Raw genomic sequence first — 16,360 nt, 5'->3', positions numbered from 1 at the left:
TATTATATAGCTGTGGTCCCAGTATTTAGCTGTGGTCCCAGTACCGCGCCTTGCGGTACCCCACTAGTCACTGCCTGCCATTCTGAAAGGGACCCGTTAATCCCTACTCTTTGTTTCCTGTCTGCCAACCAATTTTCTATCCATGTCAGCACTCTACCGCCAATACCATGTCCTCTAATTTTGCCCACTAATCTCCTATGTGGGACCTTATCAAATGCTTTCCCTACATAAATCTATGCTGACTCGGACCAATCCTGTTACTGCTATCCAAACGTGCCGCTATTTAATCTTTTATAATTGACTCCAGCATCTTCCCCACCACCGACGTCAGGCTAACTGATCTATACTTTCCTGTTTTCTCTCCCGCTTTTCTTAAAAAGTGAGATAACATTATCTACCCTCCAATCCACCGGAATTGATCCTGAATCTATAGAAAATTGGAAAATGATCACTAATGCATCCACGATTTCTAGAGCCACTTCCTTAAGTACCCTGGGATGCAGACCATCAGGCCCTGGGGATTTGTCAGCCTTCAGTCCCATCAGTCTACCCAACACCATTTCCTGCCTAATGTGGATTTCCTTAATTTCCCCCATCACCCCAGATCCTCTGGCCACTACTATATCAGGAAGATTGTTTGTGTCTTCCTTAGTGAAGACAGATCCAAAGTACCTGTTCAACTCATCTGCCATTTCCTTGTTCCCCAAAATAAATTCACCTTTTTCAGTCTTCAAGGGTCCAACTTTGGTCTTAACTAATTTTTTCCTCTTCACATACCTAAAGAGGCTTTTACTTTCCTCCTTTATATTCTTGGCTAGCTTACCTTTGTACCTCATCTTTTCTCCCCGTATTGCCTTTTTAGTTATCTACTGTTGCTCTTTAAATATTACCCAATGCTCTTGCTTCCCTCTTATCTTTGCTACGTTGTACTTCTTTTTTATTTTTATACTATCCCTGACGTCTCTTGTCAGCCACGGCCGCCCCTTACTCCCCTTGGATTCTTTCTTCCTCTTTGGAATGAACTGATCCTGCACCTTCTGTATTATTCCCAGAAATACCTGCCATTGTTGTTCCACTGTCATCCCTGCGAGGGTATCTTTCCAGTCAACTTTGGCCAGCTCCACCCTCATGGCTCCATAGTCTCCTTTATTCAACTGGAACATTGACACCTCCGATTTACCCTTCCCCCTCTCCAATTGTAGATTAAACCTGACTATATTATGGTCACTGCCTTTTGTGGCTCGTTAACCTCGTTCCTTTATCAAATCCGATTCATTACATAACACTAAATCCAGAATTGCCTTCTCTACCTAGAATAGACGACCTACAGTAGTACATAACCTAGAGTACTACATTGTTCCAGTCAGCGTGTGTGTATATGCAAAATGTACAAATTGAAATTGAAACAAAATTGGTTAACATAATAAAACCCAACTTTTTCTGTGCCTGACACTATTAGCATAATTGGTAAATACTTGTAAGTACTGATAGATTACCAGTATTTATATTATTATTCCATGAGTAGAAATTATATAATTTATTGGCAGTGTAAGGAATTTTGCTGATACAACTTTAAACATTTATAGTATTTAAAATTAACATTTAGCTTCGCAAATAACAAATGGAACTGCTTTGTTTGCAGCTGAATACAAAACTCTTTGTCCTGGAGGAGAAGGTTTTAAACCCAACCCCATCACAGTTATATTGGAGGGTAATGTCTTATAACTTTTTATAAATTAGATTTTGAATGTTCCAGTGTGAATAGCACATTACATTATGTTATTGCTTTCTACAGATATTGATGAATGTAAAGAATTACCTGGACTCTGTCAAGAAGGAACATGTCTCAATACTTTTGGAAGTTTCCAGTGTGATTGTCCACGAGGTTTCTATTTGAATGAAGAAACCAGAGTATGTGAAGGTATATTTACTGAAGTATAATTATCACTCGGGCTTTGATATTTTTAGTTTGGTTCATTGTTTTTATATTTTGTGGACCATATATAACAATTTTCTTTTGCTGCTTATCAGAGGTAAAGTAAGTCATCAAACAGAATATGAAGACCAGAAAAAATTGTAAGAATTTTTAATAAATAATATTCAGAATACTCAGTTCATGCACTAAAACTAAACTGTTTCAGAAATGGAAGATCAATAAAAGATTTCATAAATAACACTGACATTGTACTCAAATAACTACTTGTAGCGTCACTAGCTAATTGAGGGCATATTTAATGTTCGGGTGCATTGAGTTCATAATCTCAGCTGCACAACTGTAGAAAAATGTTGAATAGAGCACATAAGGCAATTTTCTGCTATTTACATAGATACATGGAAAATAGGTGCAGGAGTAGGTCATTCGGCCCTTCGAGCCTGCACCGCCATTCAATATGATCATGGCTGATCATCCAACTCAGTATCCCGTTCCTGCCTTCTCTCCACACCCCCTGATCCCTTTAGCCACAAGGGCCACATCTAACTCACTCTTAAATAAAACCAATGAACTGGCCTCAACTACCCTCTGTGGCAGAGAGTTCCAGAGATTCACCACTCTCTGTGTGAAAAATGTTTTTCTCATCTCGGTCTTAAAGGATTTCCCCCTTATCCTTAAGCTGTGACCCCTTGTCCTGGACTTCCCCAATATCGGGAACAATCTTCCTGCATCTAGCCTGTCCAACCCCTTAAGAATTTTGTACGTTTCTATAAGATCCCCCCTCAATCTCCTAAATTCTAGCGAGTATAAGCCGAGTCTATCCAGTCTTTCTTCATATGAAAGTCCTGACATCCCAGGAATCAGTCTGGTGAACCTTCTCTGCACTCCCTCTGTGGCAATAATGTCCTTACTCAGATTTGGAGACCAAAACTGTACGCAATACTCCAGGTGTGGTCTCACCAAGACCCTGTACAACTGCAGTAGAACCTCCCTGCTCCTATACTCAAATCCTTTTGCTATGAAAGCTAACATACCATTCGCTTTCTTCACTGCCTGCTGCACCTGCTTGCCTACTTTCAATGACTGGTGTACCATGACACCCAGGTCTCGTTGCATCTCCCCTTTTCCTAATCGGCCACCATTTAGATAATTGTCTGCTTTCCTGTTTTTGCCACCAAAGTGGATAACCTCACATTTATCCACATTATACTGCATCTGCCACACATTTGCACACTCACCCAGCCTATCCAAGTCACCTTGCAGTCCCCTAGCATCCTCCTCACAGCTAACACTGCCCCCCAGCTTAGTGTCATCCGCAAACTTGGAGATGTTGCCTTCAATTCCCTCATCCAGGGAATTTAGTACTTACTCTAGTTCAATCAAGGGCATGATTTGGAAAATTGACATCACAGGATCGTAATCTCACCAGCAAACTGAGATGAGCTTTCAGATAAAAAAATAAACACAAAATGCTGGAGAGAAGGCGGAAAAAACTGGAAGCGAAAAAATAAACAGAATAACCCCACCCTCCTTGTAACAATCGGTCTGAAAAAGCGTCCCGACCCCAAACGTCACCTATCAATTTTCTCCGGAGATGCTGCCTGACCTGCTGAGCTACTTCAGCATTTTGTGCATCTTTGATATAAACCAGTATCTGTAGTTCCTTTTTATTACAATTTGAGCTTTCATATAATTCTTAATGGCCAGATAAAAGCAATATTGGCAGGTGCTTGCAGCAGTTATGTACAAACTGGAGCAAAGTGTGTTCCAATTATCAACCAAAATTGATAAGTAGATAAGATACTAAGAATAACGTACTAAATCCTGCATACATTTTAAGAAGATACCTATTTTGATATAATTTACCAATTGCTATTCTTTTAATGGTAAAATTCAGTTAATGGCTGGAAATCTGGAAATACTACTATATTTAACATTCCCTATGCAGTTTATACCTGTCCTGAAACTCTAATACCATAATATAACTTTAATTGGTTCTAAGAGCAGTATCACATCTAAATTGTAAAAACAACGAACTGCAAATGCTAGTTTACCAAGGAAAGGCGCAAAATACTGGAGTAACTCGGCAGTTCAGGCAGCATCCCTGGAGATAGATACAAAAAGCTGAAGTAACTCAGTGGGACAGGCAGCGTCTCTGGTGAGAAGGAATGGGTGACGTTTCAGGATGAGACATAGAAAAGGCAGTTCAGGCAGCATCCCTGGAGATAGATACAAAAAGCTGAAGTAACTCAGTGGGACAGGCAGCGTCTCTGGTGAGAAGGAATGGGTGACGTTTCAGGATGAGACCCTTCAGAGTGATTAGGGATAAGGGAAACGAGAGATATAGACAGTGATATAGAACAATGAATGAAAGATATGCAATAAAATAATGATGATAAAGCAAACAGGCCATTGTAAGCTGTTTGTTGAGTGAAAATGAGAAGCTCATGCGACTTGGGTGTAGGAGGGATAGAGAGAAGGGAATGCCGGGGAAACCTGAAGTGAGATAAATCAATATTCATACCTCTATTTCACCCTGCAAACAGCTTACAATGACCTGTTTCCTTTATCATCGTTACTTTTTTTGCATATTTTGCATTCATTGTCCTTTATCTCTCCACATCACCGTCTATGTCTCTGGTCTGAAGAAGGGTCTCAATCCGAAACATCACCCATTCCTTCTCTCCAGAGATGCTGCCTGACCCGCTGAGTTACTTCAGCTTTATGTGTCGATCTTCCGTTTAAACCAACATCTGCACTTCCTTCTTTTAAACCAGCATCTGCAGTTCCTTCTTACACAGCATTTACAAATCCACACCTGACTCCTAAAGAGTGTTTCTGATCTGTGGGACAGGTGTTTGGAGATTTTTCTTTATTATAGGGAGAATTCTTCTGTCATCAGCTGTGGTGGTCTTCCTTGGCCTGCCAGTCCCTTTGTGATTAGTAAGCTCACTAGTGCTATCTTTCTTCTTAATTATGTTCCAAACAGTTAATTTTGGTTAGACTAAGGTTTGGGTTATGTCTCTAACAGTTTTATTCTTGTTTCTCAGTCTCATTATGTCTTATTTGACTTTCATTGGCACAACTTTGGTCCTCGTGTTGATAAACAACAATAAAAGTTTCCAAAGGTGATGGAAAGACTGGAGGAAAGACTAGGTGCTGAGAGCTCTCTTATACCTGCATTAAGGAGGCAATTATTACGCACCTGAGCAATTACAAACATTTGTGAAGCCATGTTTCCCAAACATTATGGTGCCCCAAAATGAGGGGACTATGTATAAACACTGCTGTAATTTCTACGTAGTGAAACCAAAATGTATAAAAATGACCTTTATTAAAATCTAACATGTGCACTTTAACCACATGTGATTTATTTTCTATTACAAATCTCAAATGATGGGTCTTTGTCCCAAACATTATGGAGGGCACTGTATAAGTTTATCAAGAAATTACTTCTGCCGCATTCACAGAAGTCAGTAAACACCTTGATTACTGTGACCCATTGACCTTTAGTATGACAGACCTTATGCAGAAGTTAAGCTTCCCAAAGCATGTTTGGCATATATACATTGCTCAAGTGAAATGAGGCTAAACAACCATAATTGATTCTAAATTCTCAGTATGTACAGTTTTATTTTACAAATTGGAGATATAATGTTTCATTATCCAAAACATTTGTTCATTTGCTTTTTTTTTCCAGACCTTAATGAATGCATTAGTTCACCTGGTATTTGCGGCCCTGGTACTTGTTTTAACACACTAGGAAACTATACCTGTATCTGCCCACCGGATTACATGCAGGTTAATGGTGGAAACAACTGTATGGGTAAGCATCTATCAACTTATAAGAATCTATAAACCAGTAAGATTTTAATCAGTTAAGATCAGTTTTCTTGAGTAATAATAATCTTTCTTATTTAGTAACAACAGGTAACAGATATTAACCTTTCAATTTTCAGACATGAGAAAAAGCTTCTGCTTCAAAAATTTCTACAGTGAAAATGGCACATGTGATGGTGAACTGCCCTTCAATATGTCAAAAAAGCTGTGCTGCTGTGCATACAACATCGGGAAAGCCTGGAATAGGCCTTGTGAACAGTGTCCCCTTCCTGTCACAAGTAATTTATTTTCTATCAAATTCAGAAATTTACATTGGGATTCATGCTGTATTAAATTGGATTAAATTGTATTGACATTTATGCTGAATTATATTTCAGATGAATATGTTCTTCTTTGTGGGAGTCAGAGACCAGGCTACATTATTGACATTACAACAGGACAGCCAGTTGGTAAGATGTCACTTTATGTTTTGCACAAAGTATTTAATCGATAAATATTCTTGAACAGTAAAATAGTTTGTAAAAAAAAAAACATGTATCCTCAAGGTTCAGGAATTACATACAAAGAGAGCTTTACAAATGGAGGCCCTACATTATTAATTATTATGGAATTAGATTTAATGATTTAACTGAAACAAGTAACTGCAGATGCTGGTTTACAAATAGACACAAAGTGCTAGAGATCTCAGATTCAGATTCAATTTTAATTGTCATTGTCAGTGTACAGTACAGAGACAACGAAATGCATTTAGCATCTCCCTTGAAGAGCGACATAGCAAACGATTTGAATAAATAAAAAATAATAAGTGTCCGGGGGGGGGGGGGGGGGTGGTGATGGGTGGTCACCGAGGTACGTTATTTAGTAGAGTGACAGCCGCCGGAAAGAAGCTGTTCCTCGACCTGCTGGTTCGGCAACGGAGAGACCTGTAGCGCCTCCCGGATGGTAGGAGGGTAAACAGTCCATGGTTGGGGTGAGAGCAGTCCTTGGCGATGCTGAGCGCCCTCCGCAGACAGCGCTTGCTTTGGACAGACTCAATGGAGGGGAGCGTGGAACCGGTGATGCGTTGGGCAATTTTCACCACCCTCTGCAATGCCTTCCGGTCGGAGACAGAGCAGTTGCCATACCATACTGTGATGCAGTTGGTAAGGATGCTCTCGATGGTGCAGCGGTAGAAGTTCACCAGGATCTGAGGAGACAGATGGACCTTCTTCAGTCTCCTCAGGAAGAAGAGACGCTGATGAGCCTTCTTGATCAGAGTAGAGGTATTGTGGGTCCAAGAGAGGTCATCGGAGATGTTGACTCCCAGGAACCTGAAGCTAGAAACACGTTCCAGTGTAAGTGGAGCATGCTGCATCTCTGGAGAACATGGATAGATGATGTTTAGGATTGTGACCCTTCTGGGACTGGTTGTATTGTGAGTACAGGCGGGACACGCAAGAGCACGGCTGGGGGGCGGGGGCAGGAGGTGGTTGGGGAATGGGGGTGGGGGTTGGTTAGATACTTAACATTGGAGATTTCAAACTTCATACCATTGGGTTGGAAGCTACCCAAGTGGAATATGAGGTGCTATTCCTCCAGTCGGAACAATGGACCAATGTCATTCTTACATGTAGTAGCTCAACAGGTTTGTAAACACAGTACAGTAAACACTAATTTTAACAGATCCTTATACTGGATTTTGGTTATAGTGGTTGGACCTGCCCACACCACACCCGACTTGCACACCTCCCTGGCTGCTTACAGCCCTGGCTTCCAATGCCACCCCTGCCTCACAAGGTGCACCAGTGAGCTGTTCTACACCCACCACACGGCTTACATTGTAGCTCCTGGGAACAATGCTTTCTTCAGGCCACCTCCACTGACAGGATGGTCTCGGTCACTGTGGTGCTCTCTCCACCCCCTCCCACCAGTTTCTGCTTCTTCCTGTCGGCCATCATTTTGTCTGCTCCACTGTCACTGTCACCTCCTCCTCCTACCCTGGAGTTGCCGCCATTACTCCACCGTGAAAGATGTCAGCAACTGTGGGGAGGAGGAGGTGGCGATAGTGGGGAGTGGACAAAGCAAAGGCCAACAGGATAAGCGACAACTGCTGAGAGGGAAGGGAGCACCACAGTGACCAAGCGTTTCTTGTCATTGGCAGCGGCCTGAAGAAAGAGCTGACGGCTATGGGCTACACTGAATCGCAATGACAGGCATGTCAACCGGACCATGCAGCAGGTGGTGTAAAAGGGCTTGCTGGTGCAGACCAGTGGCATTGGCGCCTAGTTTTAAGGTGAAACAACATAGTGCTGGAGTAACTGAGCACCTTACTCAGTTGTAGCAGACATTCGTCAATAATGGACACCATTCCCCCCTCCATGGTCCATTAAAACAAGGGTTTACTTTGCTCAATAGATAATATAATAAACACAAAAAAAAAAAAACAAAGCCCAAAGTCCCTAGTCCAACCTAGGCAGGCCATAATTCAGTTTAGTTGGAATTTGTAGTTTTCAGTAGCCTGATGGTCGTTGGGAAGAAGCTGTTTGCTGAACCTGAGCTTTACAGTTTTCAGACTCCTATACCTTCTCCCCGATAGCAGGAGTGAAATGAGTGGGTGGCCAGGGTCGTGTGGGTTCCTGATGATGCTGGCTGCTCTAAGATGGAATAACGGACAATAGATGGTCTTCAGAGATATGTAGGCCCAGGAACTTGAGATTACTGACTCTCTCCACCACTGTCCCGTTGATGCGATTTAAATCGTGACTAGACCAAGTGCAGACGTTGGATCTGCACCCCCAAAGCAAGATTCCATCATTCACCCGTTCCCCCAACACAAGCCGTTCCAACGCAATATTGCACGACTCACGCAGAGCCCTGAACTGCTCAGACGTGGCTCATTTCTCTTCATCCCCCAGCTCTCACTTCTCCTCCACTTCACCCTCCCTCTTTAATCCCTAGAGAGGGAGTGGTTGTAGGGAGGGAGGGGGGTAGAGAGGGAGGGGAGAGTAGAGAAGGAGGGTAGATGGAGGGGGAGGGGTAGAGAGGGAGAGGGGCAGACAGGGAGGGGGTAGAGAGAGAGAGGGAGGGGGGTAGAGTTGGGGGAGAGAGGGTAGTGAGGGCGAGGGAGGGAGATGGAGGGGGTAGAGAGGGATGTGGGTAGAGAGGGTGGGAGTAAGGGTAGATAGGGAAAGGGCATCTCCCTCCTCCACCCCTCCCCATCTCCCTCCACACACGGCCCCCCCATCTCCCTCTATCACCCCACTTCCCACCCCATCTGCCTCCTCCTCATTTCCCTCATCCTCCTCCCCTCACTCCCATTCCCTGCCCCAAGACTTACCCAGGTCGTAGATCAGCACCAGGGCATGGAACGGCCTGGTTCTCATACACAGCCCGGCCCCGGCTGTGGACTCCAGCCGTCAGCTCGGCCGCTGCCTGGGCTCCAGTGCAGGCCCCGACTTCATCTCCAGGCTCGTCTCTGACCCCGGACCCAGGCTTGTCCTTGGTTCCAGCGGCGGCTTCTTTCTCGACCCCAGTCACAACCCCATCCCAAGCCCCGGGCTCGGCTCTCACTCCAGCTCCAGCACCAGACTTAGCTCCAGCCCGGGCTTGGCCCACGGCACCACCCTCCCCACCAGGTACCGGGTGGCCTTCAGGCATCGGGCGCCGGCAGCCACCGTCACTCCTCGTTCACCGCGAGCACTGGAGTGCCCCTCCCTCACAGAGTGTCCCGTCCTGCCTTGCGAGTGCATTGTGTTGTCACTTGGGGGTTTTTCTTTCTGAAATTTGTGAGTTTTTAGGGCTGTTTTTAAAATTTAAAGGATTAATAACTTTGGAAATATATGTGGGAATGCGGTGGGAAGATGATTATCGCCACGGAGAGGGGAAATGTGAGTAGGATATGTGAAAATGGGAAGGCTGTGGCCTAGCATTTGGAAGAAGATAGGAAAAACAGATTGACACATCGTGGACACATCGGCAGCACAAACAAGACAAATACTTTTAGTTATATAGAGATTTAGGTAGATTATTGGATAATATAAATAAATGAAATTAATTTTAGAAACATGGATTCTACACACTTTTTACTCTAACATTATTAATAATTAAATTAAAATGTCACTATTTTTAGTCATCTAATTCATGGTGAGATCTCATCTTGTATCCTTAAGGAAACGCAAATAACTCTAATCAGAGATACACAAAATTGCTGGGGAAACTCAGTGGGTGCAGAAGCATCTATGGAGCGAAGGAAATAGGCAACGTTTCAGGCCGAATCCCTTCTTCAGACTGATGGGGGGGGGGGGGGGGGGGGGGGGGGGGGGGTGACAGGGAGAAGAAAGGAAAATCTAATCAGAGTTGTTTTGGGATATGGGGAGAAAGCAGGAATGGGATACTGATTCTGGATGATCAGCCATGATCATATTGAATGGCAGTGCTGACTCGAAAGGCTAAATAGCCTATTCCTGCACCTATTTTCAATGTTTCTATGATTGACACTTATGAACAACATACATTAAAAAATAATTGAAACATTGTCTACCTGCACTTTTAATGAAACTGATTTCATCTTAATGAATGAAGAAAAATATGCTTGTGCATAGTTAGTCCATAAAGTTAACCTGCAATGTACTTTCATGCAGACATTGATGAATGTCGAATGATTCCTGGTGTCTGTGCTAATGGTGTATGCATTAACCAACTTGGAAGCTTCCGTTGCGAGTGTCCTATGGGGTTTCAATATAATGATCAACTGATTAGCTGTGAAGGTAGGAAATCAAATATTTTGATTTGTATAATCATCTGTTACAATAGCTTCCTATAGTTTAAAAGTATATACAAATAAAGTTTGTTAATCACTATGTTTTCATTGTAAGTTTATACTTCATGCCAGTAAAATTATAAATCTGTGCATGGATCTCTCTCAAACTGGCATTGAAAAAAAAAGAATTCTATAACAAGCATGTATTGTGAGTTGTACATTATATGTTATCTCTTGTTAAGAAGACAGCAACCAGACCAAAATAGAATCATTTGTTTTGTCACAAAGTAACTGAAGTCCAATGGTGCCATCTGCATGCACCATGAGCTATAATAAAATATAAATAACTCTGTGATCAGCACCAGATAGTTTGAGACATATGCTGGAAATAAACTTGAGCAGACAGTCTTAATGATTTGTGGATTTCCTCTCTGTTTGATTGCTCTCAGCCATGGTCAGGCACAGATCAATGAAAGAACTTCAAAGTAAAATGTTACTTCTCTTCACGGTAGTTCATAAAATCTGCCCGATTGGGTCCATACTGACTGTGTGTAAGACCAATCTTGCGAGCTCCACTTCTCTTTTCCAATAGCCCTACTATTTCTTTTCCTTTCCACTACCTTACCAGTTCCATTTTGAGCACCAAAATTAAATTATTATTCAATACTCACATCTTCTGATATTAATAAAGGTACAAGAGGGCACTGCATTCTTAGCCTGCATTCTTAGCCTAACACGCTCTGGGACAAAAACAATTATTTGAAAGGGCCAGCATAGACCCAAGTCTGTATTGATCAAATTTACTTCCAGCATCTATCATAAAATATATTGTACTGAATTATTTAGATTGTATAGATGCCTCCGTCTTCCCCAACCACAGGTTACACAAAGAAGATTTCAATATGTCACTTTTGGTTCTTTTTGCAATTACATTCATTTAGTGCCATCTAAGTTTTTGACCCTTTCTCCAAGGCAACAACTTGTCTTTCTCTGCTCTTCATTATTTTAATTGTCATGATCGAATCCACTCACAACTATCTGTTCTAACCATCCAGCTTCTCCAATTTACCCACTTAACTAAGTTCCTTCATCCCTAAAATAAATCCTATAAACCCCTGCAGTACCTGCTTTAAAGCACGTTTCTTTTAAAATGTGGTACCCAGGTTTGGGTACAATGCTTCAGATTGTAGCCAAATCACACAAAACAAAAAGTGGAATGAAAATCAAAATTCCTTGTGGCTGATTAATATTTTATAGAAGAGTTTTAATAATGATACTCCTCAAAAACAGATTTGAAAATCTTAGTATAATTAATTTATTAACTGGTGTTTTGTTCAACCAGATATGGATGAATGCCAGAATGGTCCATTGTGTCAACAGAATGCCGACTGCATTAACACACCAGGCAGCTATCGCTGTGAATGTTCACCAGGTTACCGGCTCACTCCAACAGGACATTGTCTAGGTAGGTAATCACTGTTAAAATAAGCTATATGTTTTCAACTAGGAAAGTCCTTTTTCTGCATATTGGATTCTTGAATAAAAAGTCATAGTTTCAAATATATATATTTCGAACCCTGGGACATGTAGATTGATTATTACATTACCCTTATCGTTGAAAACCTGATGTATGGTTTCTGAGCAAAATGAACAAAAGCACAAGATGTTTACACATGAGTGGCAAAACACATTTTTAATTAAAAGGAAGTATGAATTTCCTACAATTATTTTCATTTCTGCAAGTTGCTGAGGGGAAATAACTTTAAGATAATTATAACATATCAATGGGGAGATCAGAATGATTAAAATGAGACCATTAAGGCATTCCAAGAAAATACCCAAGGGGAAGCGATTAACACATTAAAAGCCTACTGAAGCAATAGTTGTGCCAAGTACACACAACAAAAATAATGCTTCTATAGAATGGTTCAGGACTTGCGGAATAGAATAACAAACATCCATTTAGTATTACATATACACCAAATTGATCTGGGAAAACAAAATAAACTCAGTGCCCCTTGTACTGATTTACAGGAGGAGTGTTCATAGGTAATTTGTTTTATCTCACCCTTCGATTTCCATCCATCTCAGTTTTGAAGAGAAAACTATGGTCTTGAACAGTGCTAGTTATTTATTAATTGGCTCTCGGGTTATGATTAATTTCCCCATGGTCATAAGTGATAAACCTCCATAACATTAACAATGAGAACATTGCTGTTGATATCTTCTTCTTTCGTATCCTTCTTCCATGTTTCAAATGTTGACATCGCTGTCATTGTCCGTCCTGAAACGGTCGCAAGCTTCCGGCGACAATCAGTGAGAGCCATCACGTGTTGCAATAGATGATGGTGGCAGCAGAATTAGCTCAGGATACATTGATAACATTCAGTGGCTTACATTAAGCTATCTAATGGCCAATTCTGCAAATTAATTAAATTCATTATTTAAAGTAACAAGTTCAAATTTGTTTTAAGCCAGTAATACATCAGCTTTGAGCTGACTAAGCTTTGTTATTTTGAATAGTCATACTGTTTCAAATCCTGATATAATTTTGGCTACATGACTTTCTTTCTCTCACTACAGATGCTGCTTGACCTGATGAGTATTTCCAGCATTTTCTAAGGTAGACAAAAATCCTGGAGAAACTCAGCGGGTGAGGCGGCATCTATGGAGCGAAGGAATAGGTGACATTTCAGGTCGAGACCCTTCTGAAACAGTGATCTAGTTTCTTTTGTGTACCATTATTGTACCTTATGCTGTAAAACAGATCATGCTGCAAATGCAAATCTATCAAAACCTGAAAACAAGTTATTGAATATCTGAAGCAGAATTCTTGAACAGGTTTCGCTCTTAAGGCTGAAGGAATCAAGGGATATGTGGAAAAAGCAGGAAAGGGGTACTGATTTTACACGATCAGCTATGATCATATTGAAGGCGTTTCCAGCTTGTTGGGCCGAATGGCTTACTCCTGCATCTATTTTTCTATGTTTCTAATTCTCTTGAAATATGACCCCCTTTCTTCTTTTCAGATGTTGAGTGGTTAATAGCTCATTCAAGTATTTTTATTTCAGACTAGACTAAGTGATTGGGTCCATTGGGTCCCAGCTTCACACGGGAGGGCTGGTCCCCCAATGCAATATTTCCCCTCTCCACCAATTCCAATATTGCTGGCCTGTGTGTGGGGGCGGGGGGTGTTCTGGAACACTAGCATGGTGTTGTGGGCCGAAGGGACAGATTTCCAGAGGGCTAGTATGGACAGATTTCCAGAGGGCTAGTATGGACATTGTGGGCCGAATGGATTATTGGGATGGCAGCTCAGTCACTGAGACCACTCACACACACAGACAATCAGCGTGACCTCTGCACATTCCGGAAATTACGCAATCAGCGTGACCTGTCCACTAAGCGGAAGTCACGAAATGAACGGGACTTTTGAACCAAACACAGTCGGACCTAATAAAGCATTGCAGTTACAAGCACAGGCAGGGCAGCAGGCCAAACAACTCATGGCATTGTCATTGTCATGGCGAACAAATCATTCATTGCAGACTCACAGTTCAGTTGATTCACAGCTTAGAATCATGGCCTCTCCCTCGTGATCTTGGCATCCAGGTATCCCGGACGTCCAGGCATGTTCCCCCAACGTGTGGTTCTGGGGGGGGGGAGGCGGCATGCAGCGTCACACACTAACTACCCCTCCCCCCTCCCGCACTCACACTAATGGAGGGGAGGAAGGGTGAGAGAGAGGGGGGGGGGGAGAGGGGGGAGAGGGGGGGGGGGAGAGAGAGAGGGGGGGGGGGGGGGGAGGAGAGGGAGAGGGGGGGAGGGGGGGGGGAGGAGAAAAAGAAGGGGAGAGGGGGGGGAGAGGGGGGGAGAGGAGGGGGGAGGGGAGGGGGGGGGGGGGGGGGGGGGGGGGGGGGGGGGGGGAGGAGAGAGTGCCTTTTTACTTCAACCCAAACCCAAACAACTATTTGCAGGCAGTGCTTTTTTACCTCTAACCATATTTTCATTTTCAAACCAAATTAAGGGTACTCACAGTGCTGTAGACATTTGTCAGTGTCATTCAAAGCTCTAATTGAGGCACACCACTTGCAGAGACTGATTGAGGCACACCACTTGTAGAGACTGATTGAGGCACACCACTTCCTGGTTTTATAGTCGCTCCCCCTCCCTCCAGCAGGGGCAGCAGAGAGAATGGGGAATGTTGTAAAAACATTAATATCTCTGTCAATTTTCATCGACGGGAAAAATCCTCGTCACACACGCGGCGGAGGGGGCTCTGAGCGAGGTGGCCAAAAATGACGGCCATAGGTGGCGGCGTACTCTCGGAAACCGTAGCACAGAAAGCCGAAACCAGTCAAGAACAGAGTTTTAGTAATATATAGATGGTAGCGTTTTTTCTAAAATCAATATACAGCGCAGACCAGAAGTGGTCAAGATGAGACTTTTAATTATATAGATGTTTGGCAACCACCATTTTTACTTGCGTTCTTAAAATCTTTGACCTAAGTTTTCTGAGTGTAGGTTTGTAAATGTTAATGCCGTGTTTGGTGCCTTTATAGAAATGTACTTTATTTTGCCCACAGATCGTAATGAATGTCATGATATCCCTAATGTTTGTAGTCATGGTCAATGCATTGACACAGTAGGGAGTTACCACTGTATCTGCCGTAATGGATTCAAAGTAACTCCGGATAAGACAATGTGTATGGGTAAGTAAACACTTGAAAGAATGGAAACCCAGAGCAGGAAATTGGCAGCTGTATGTGCATAGTTTAACCTCCATTAAAACTAAACAGCCATATTTAATTCACAAGCAAATTCAATTCAGAAAACCTGTGTAAATGTGTCACACCTCAGTTTGTGTTCCATTAAGTATTTTGATTGGTTTTTCCACTGTTAGTTTTCTCAGTTATCCAGTTGTTTATGGATTTCTTAGTATTTAAATACTTGGTCGAACCAACTGTCCATAATAAATGATGAAAGGTCCAAACTGAGGGTTTTTTTGTACATATACCGCCTGACATTTTTTTTGTGTTTTTCCACAATATTCTTTTATTTTATATGAAATGGGCACTGGGGGATTCCACCTAAGGGTTTCTCTCTGAAGCGTTCTTCACATATTTCCAGTTAATAAGTTTGTCCATGGAACTGATTGATGAGTTTTCCTTTTATTAGTTTTCCAGATGTGGAAAAATAGGGGGATGACAGGCAAACAAACATAGACTACATGTTAGTTCTCGTACTGATTTTTAAACACAGAAGTTTGTTTATTTAGGCAATAAGTTTAGTTTTGTTTAGTTTATTATTGGAATGAGGTACAGTGAATAGTTTGTGTTGCATGCTATCCAGTCAGCTATTACAATCAAACCATCACAGTGGACAGATACTGGATAAGGAGAAGCTTGTGTCGTCCTGAGAGCGATGCCATCTGGAGCTATGCTTCTAGTAGGGCCACCCATGGCGGTAAGGTCGAGGGGGAGGTCCCAGACAAAGAGCAATCCAACCAAGTCCTCAACAGTGGAACAGGCAGAGGATGATGGCTGACTTTAGTGGAGCGTCACAATGGCTGGGAAAACGGATGAAGGCTGCAGCAGGAAAGGTCCCCGGTTGTCCTGGACTACATGACCCAGATCTGTCAAGAACCGAGTGGTAGCTGTCTGTGTACCAGTCTCCCCTTGTTAAACAAAGTCACGCACAGGCGTCCTCCCAAAGAGGACAGTCATACTTGTTTCGAGTGACCGCCGATGATGAAGAAGGATAACATTAAGTGCAAGATAAACTCCGATTAAACTCCGATTAAAGATAGTTCAAAAGTCTCCAACGAGGTAGATGGGAGGTCAGGACCA

General features: G+C 42.5%; 1 protein-coding gene across 1 annotated transcript in view; it reads left to right on the top strand.

Moving 5' to 3' along the window:
* The window catches only part of LOC129713552 (fibrillin-1-like), a 312,091-nt gene that overhangs the window by 214,227 nt on the left and 81,504 nt on the right, over nucleotides 1-16,360 (top strand). Inside the window, exons 38-45 of the mRNA XM_055662676.1 lie at nucleotides 1,643-1,711; nucleotides 1,796-1,921; nucleotides 5,634-5,759; nucleotides 5,893-6,051; nucleotides 6,151-6,222; nucleotides 10,393-10,518; nucleotides 11,854-11,976; nucleotides 15,098-15,223. Coding sequence (XP_055518651.1) covers nucleotides 1,643-1,711; nucleotides 1,796-1,921; nucleotides 5,634-5,759; nucleotides 5,893-6,051; nucleotides 6,151-6,222; nucleotides 10,393-10,518; nucleotides 11,854-11,976; nucleotides 15,098-15,223 — 927 coding nt within the window. The remainder of the gene's footprint in view (nucleotides 1-1,642; nucleotides 1,712-1,795; nucleotides 1,922-5,633; nucleotides 5,760-5,892; nucleotides 6,052-6,150; nucleotides 6,223-10,392; nucleotides 10,519-11,853; nucleotides 11,977-15,097; nucleotides 15,224-16,360) is intronic.

This window comes from Leucoraja erinacea, chromosome 36 (genome assembly GCF_028641065.1).
Source record: "Leucoraja erinacea ecotype New England chromosome 36, Leri_hhj_1, whole genome shotgun sequence".
NCBI lineage: Eukaryota > Metazoa > Chordata > Chondrichthyes > Rajiformes > Rajidae > Leucoraja > Leucoraja erinaceus.
This window is presented reverse-complemented; position numbering and strand designations above follow the sequence as displayed.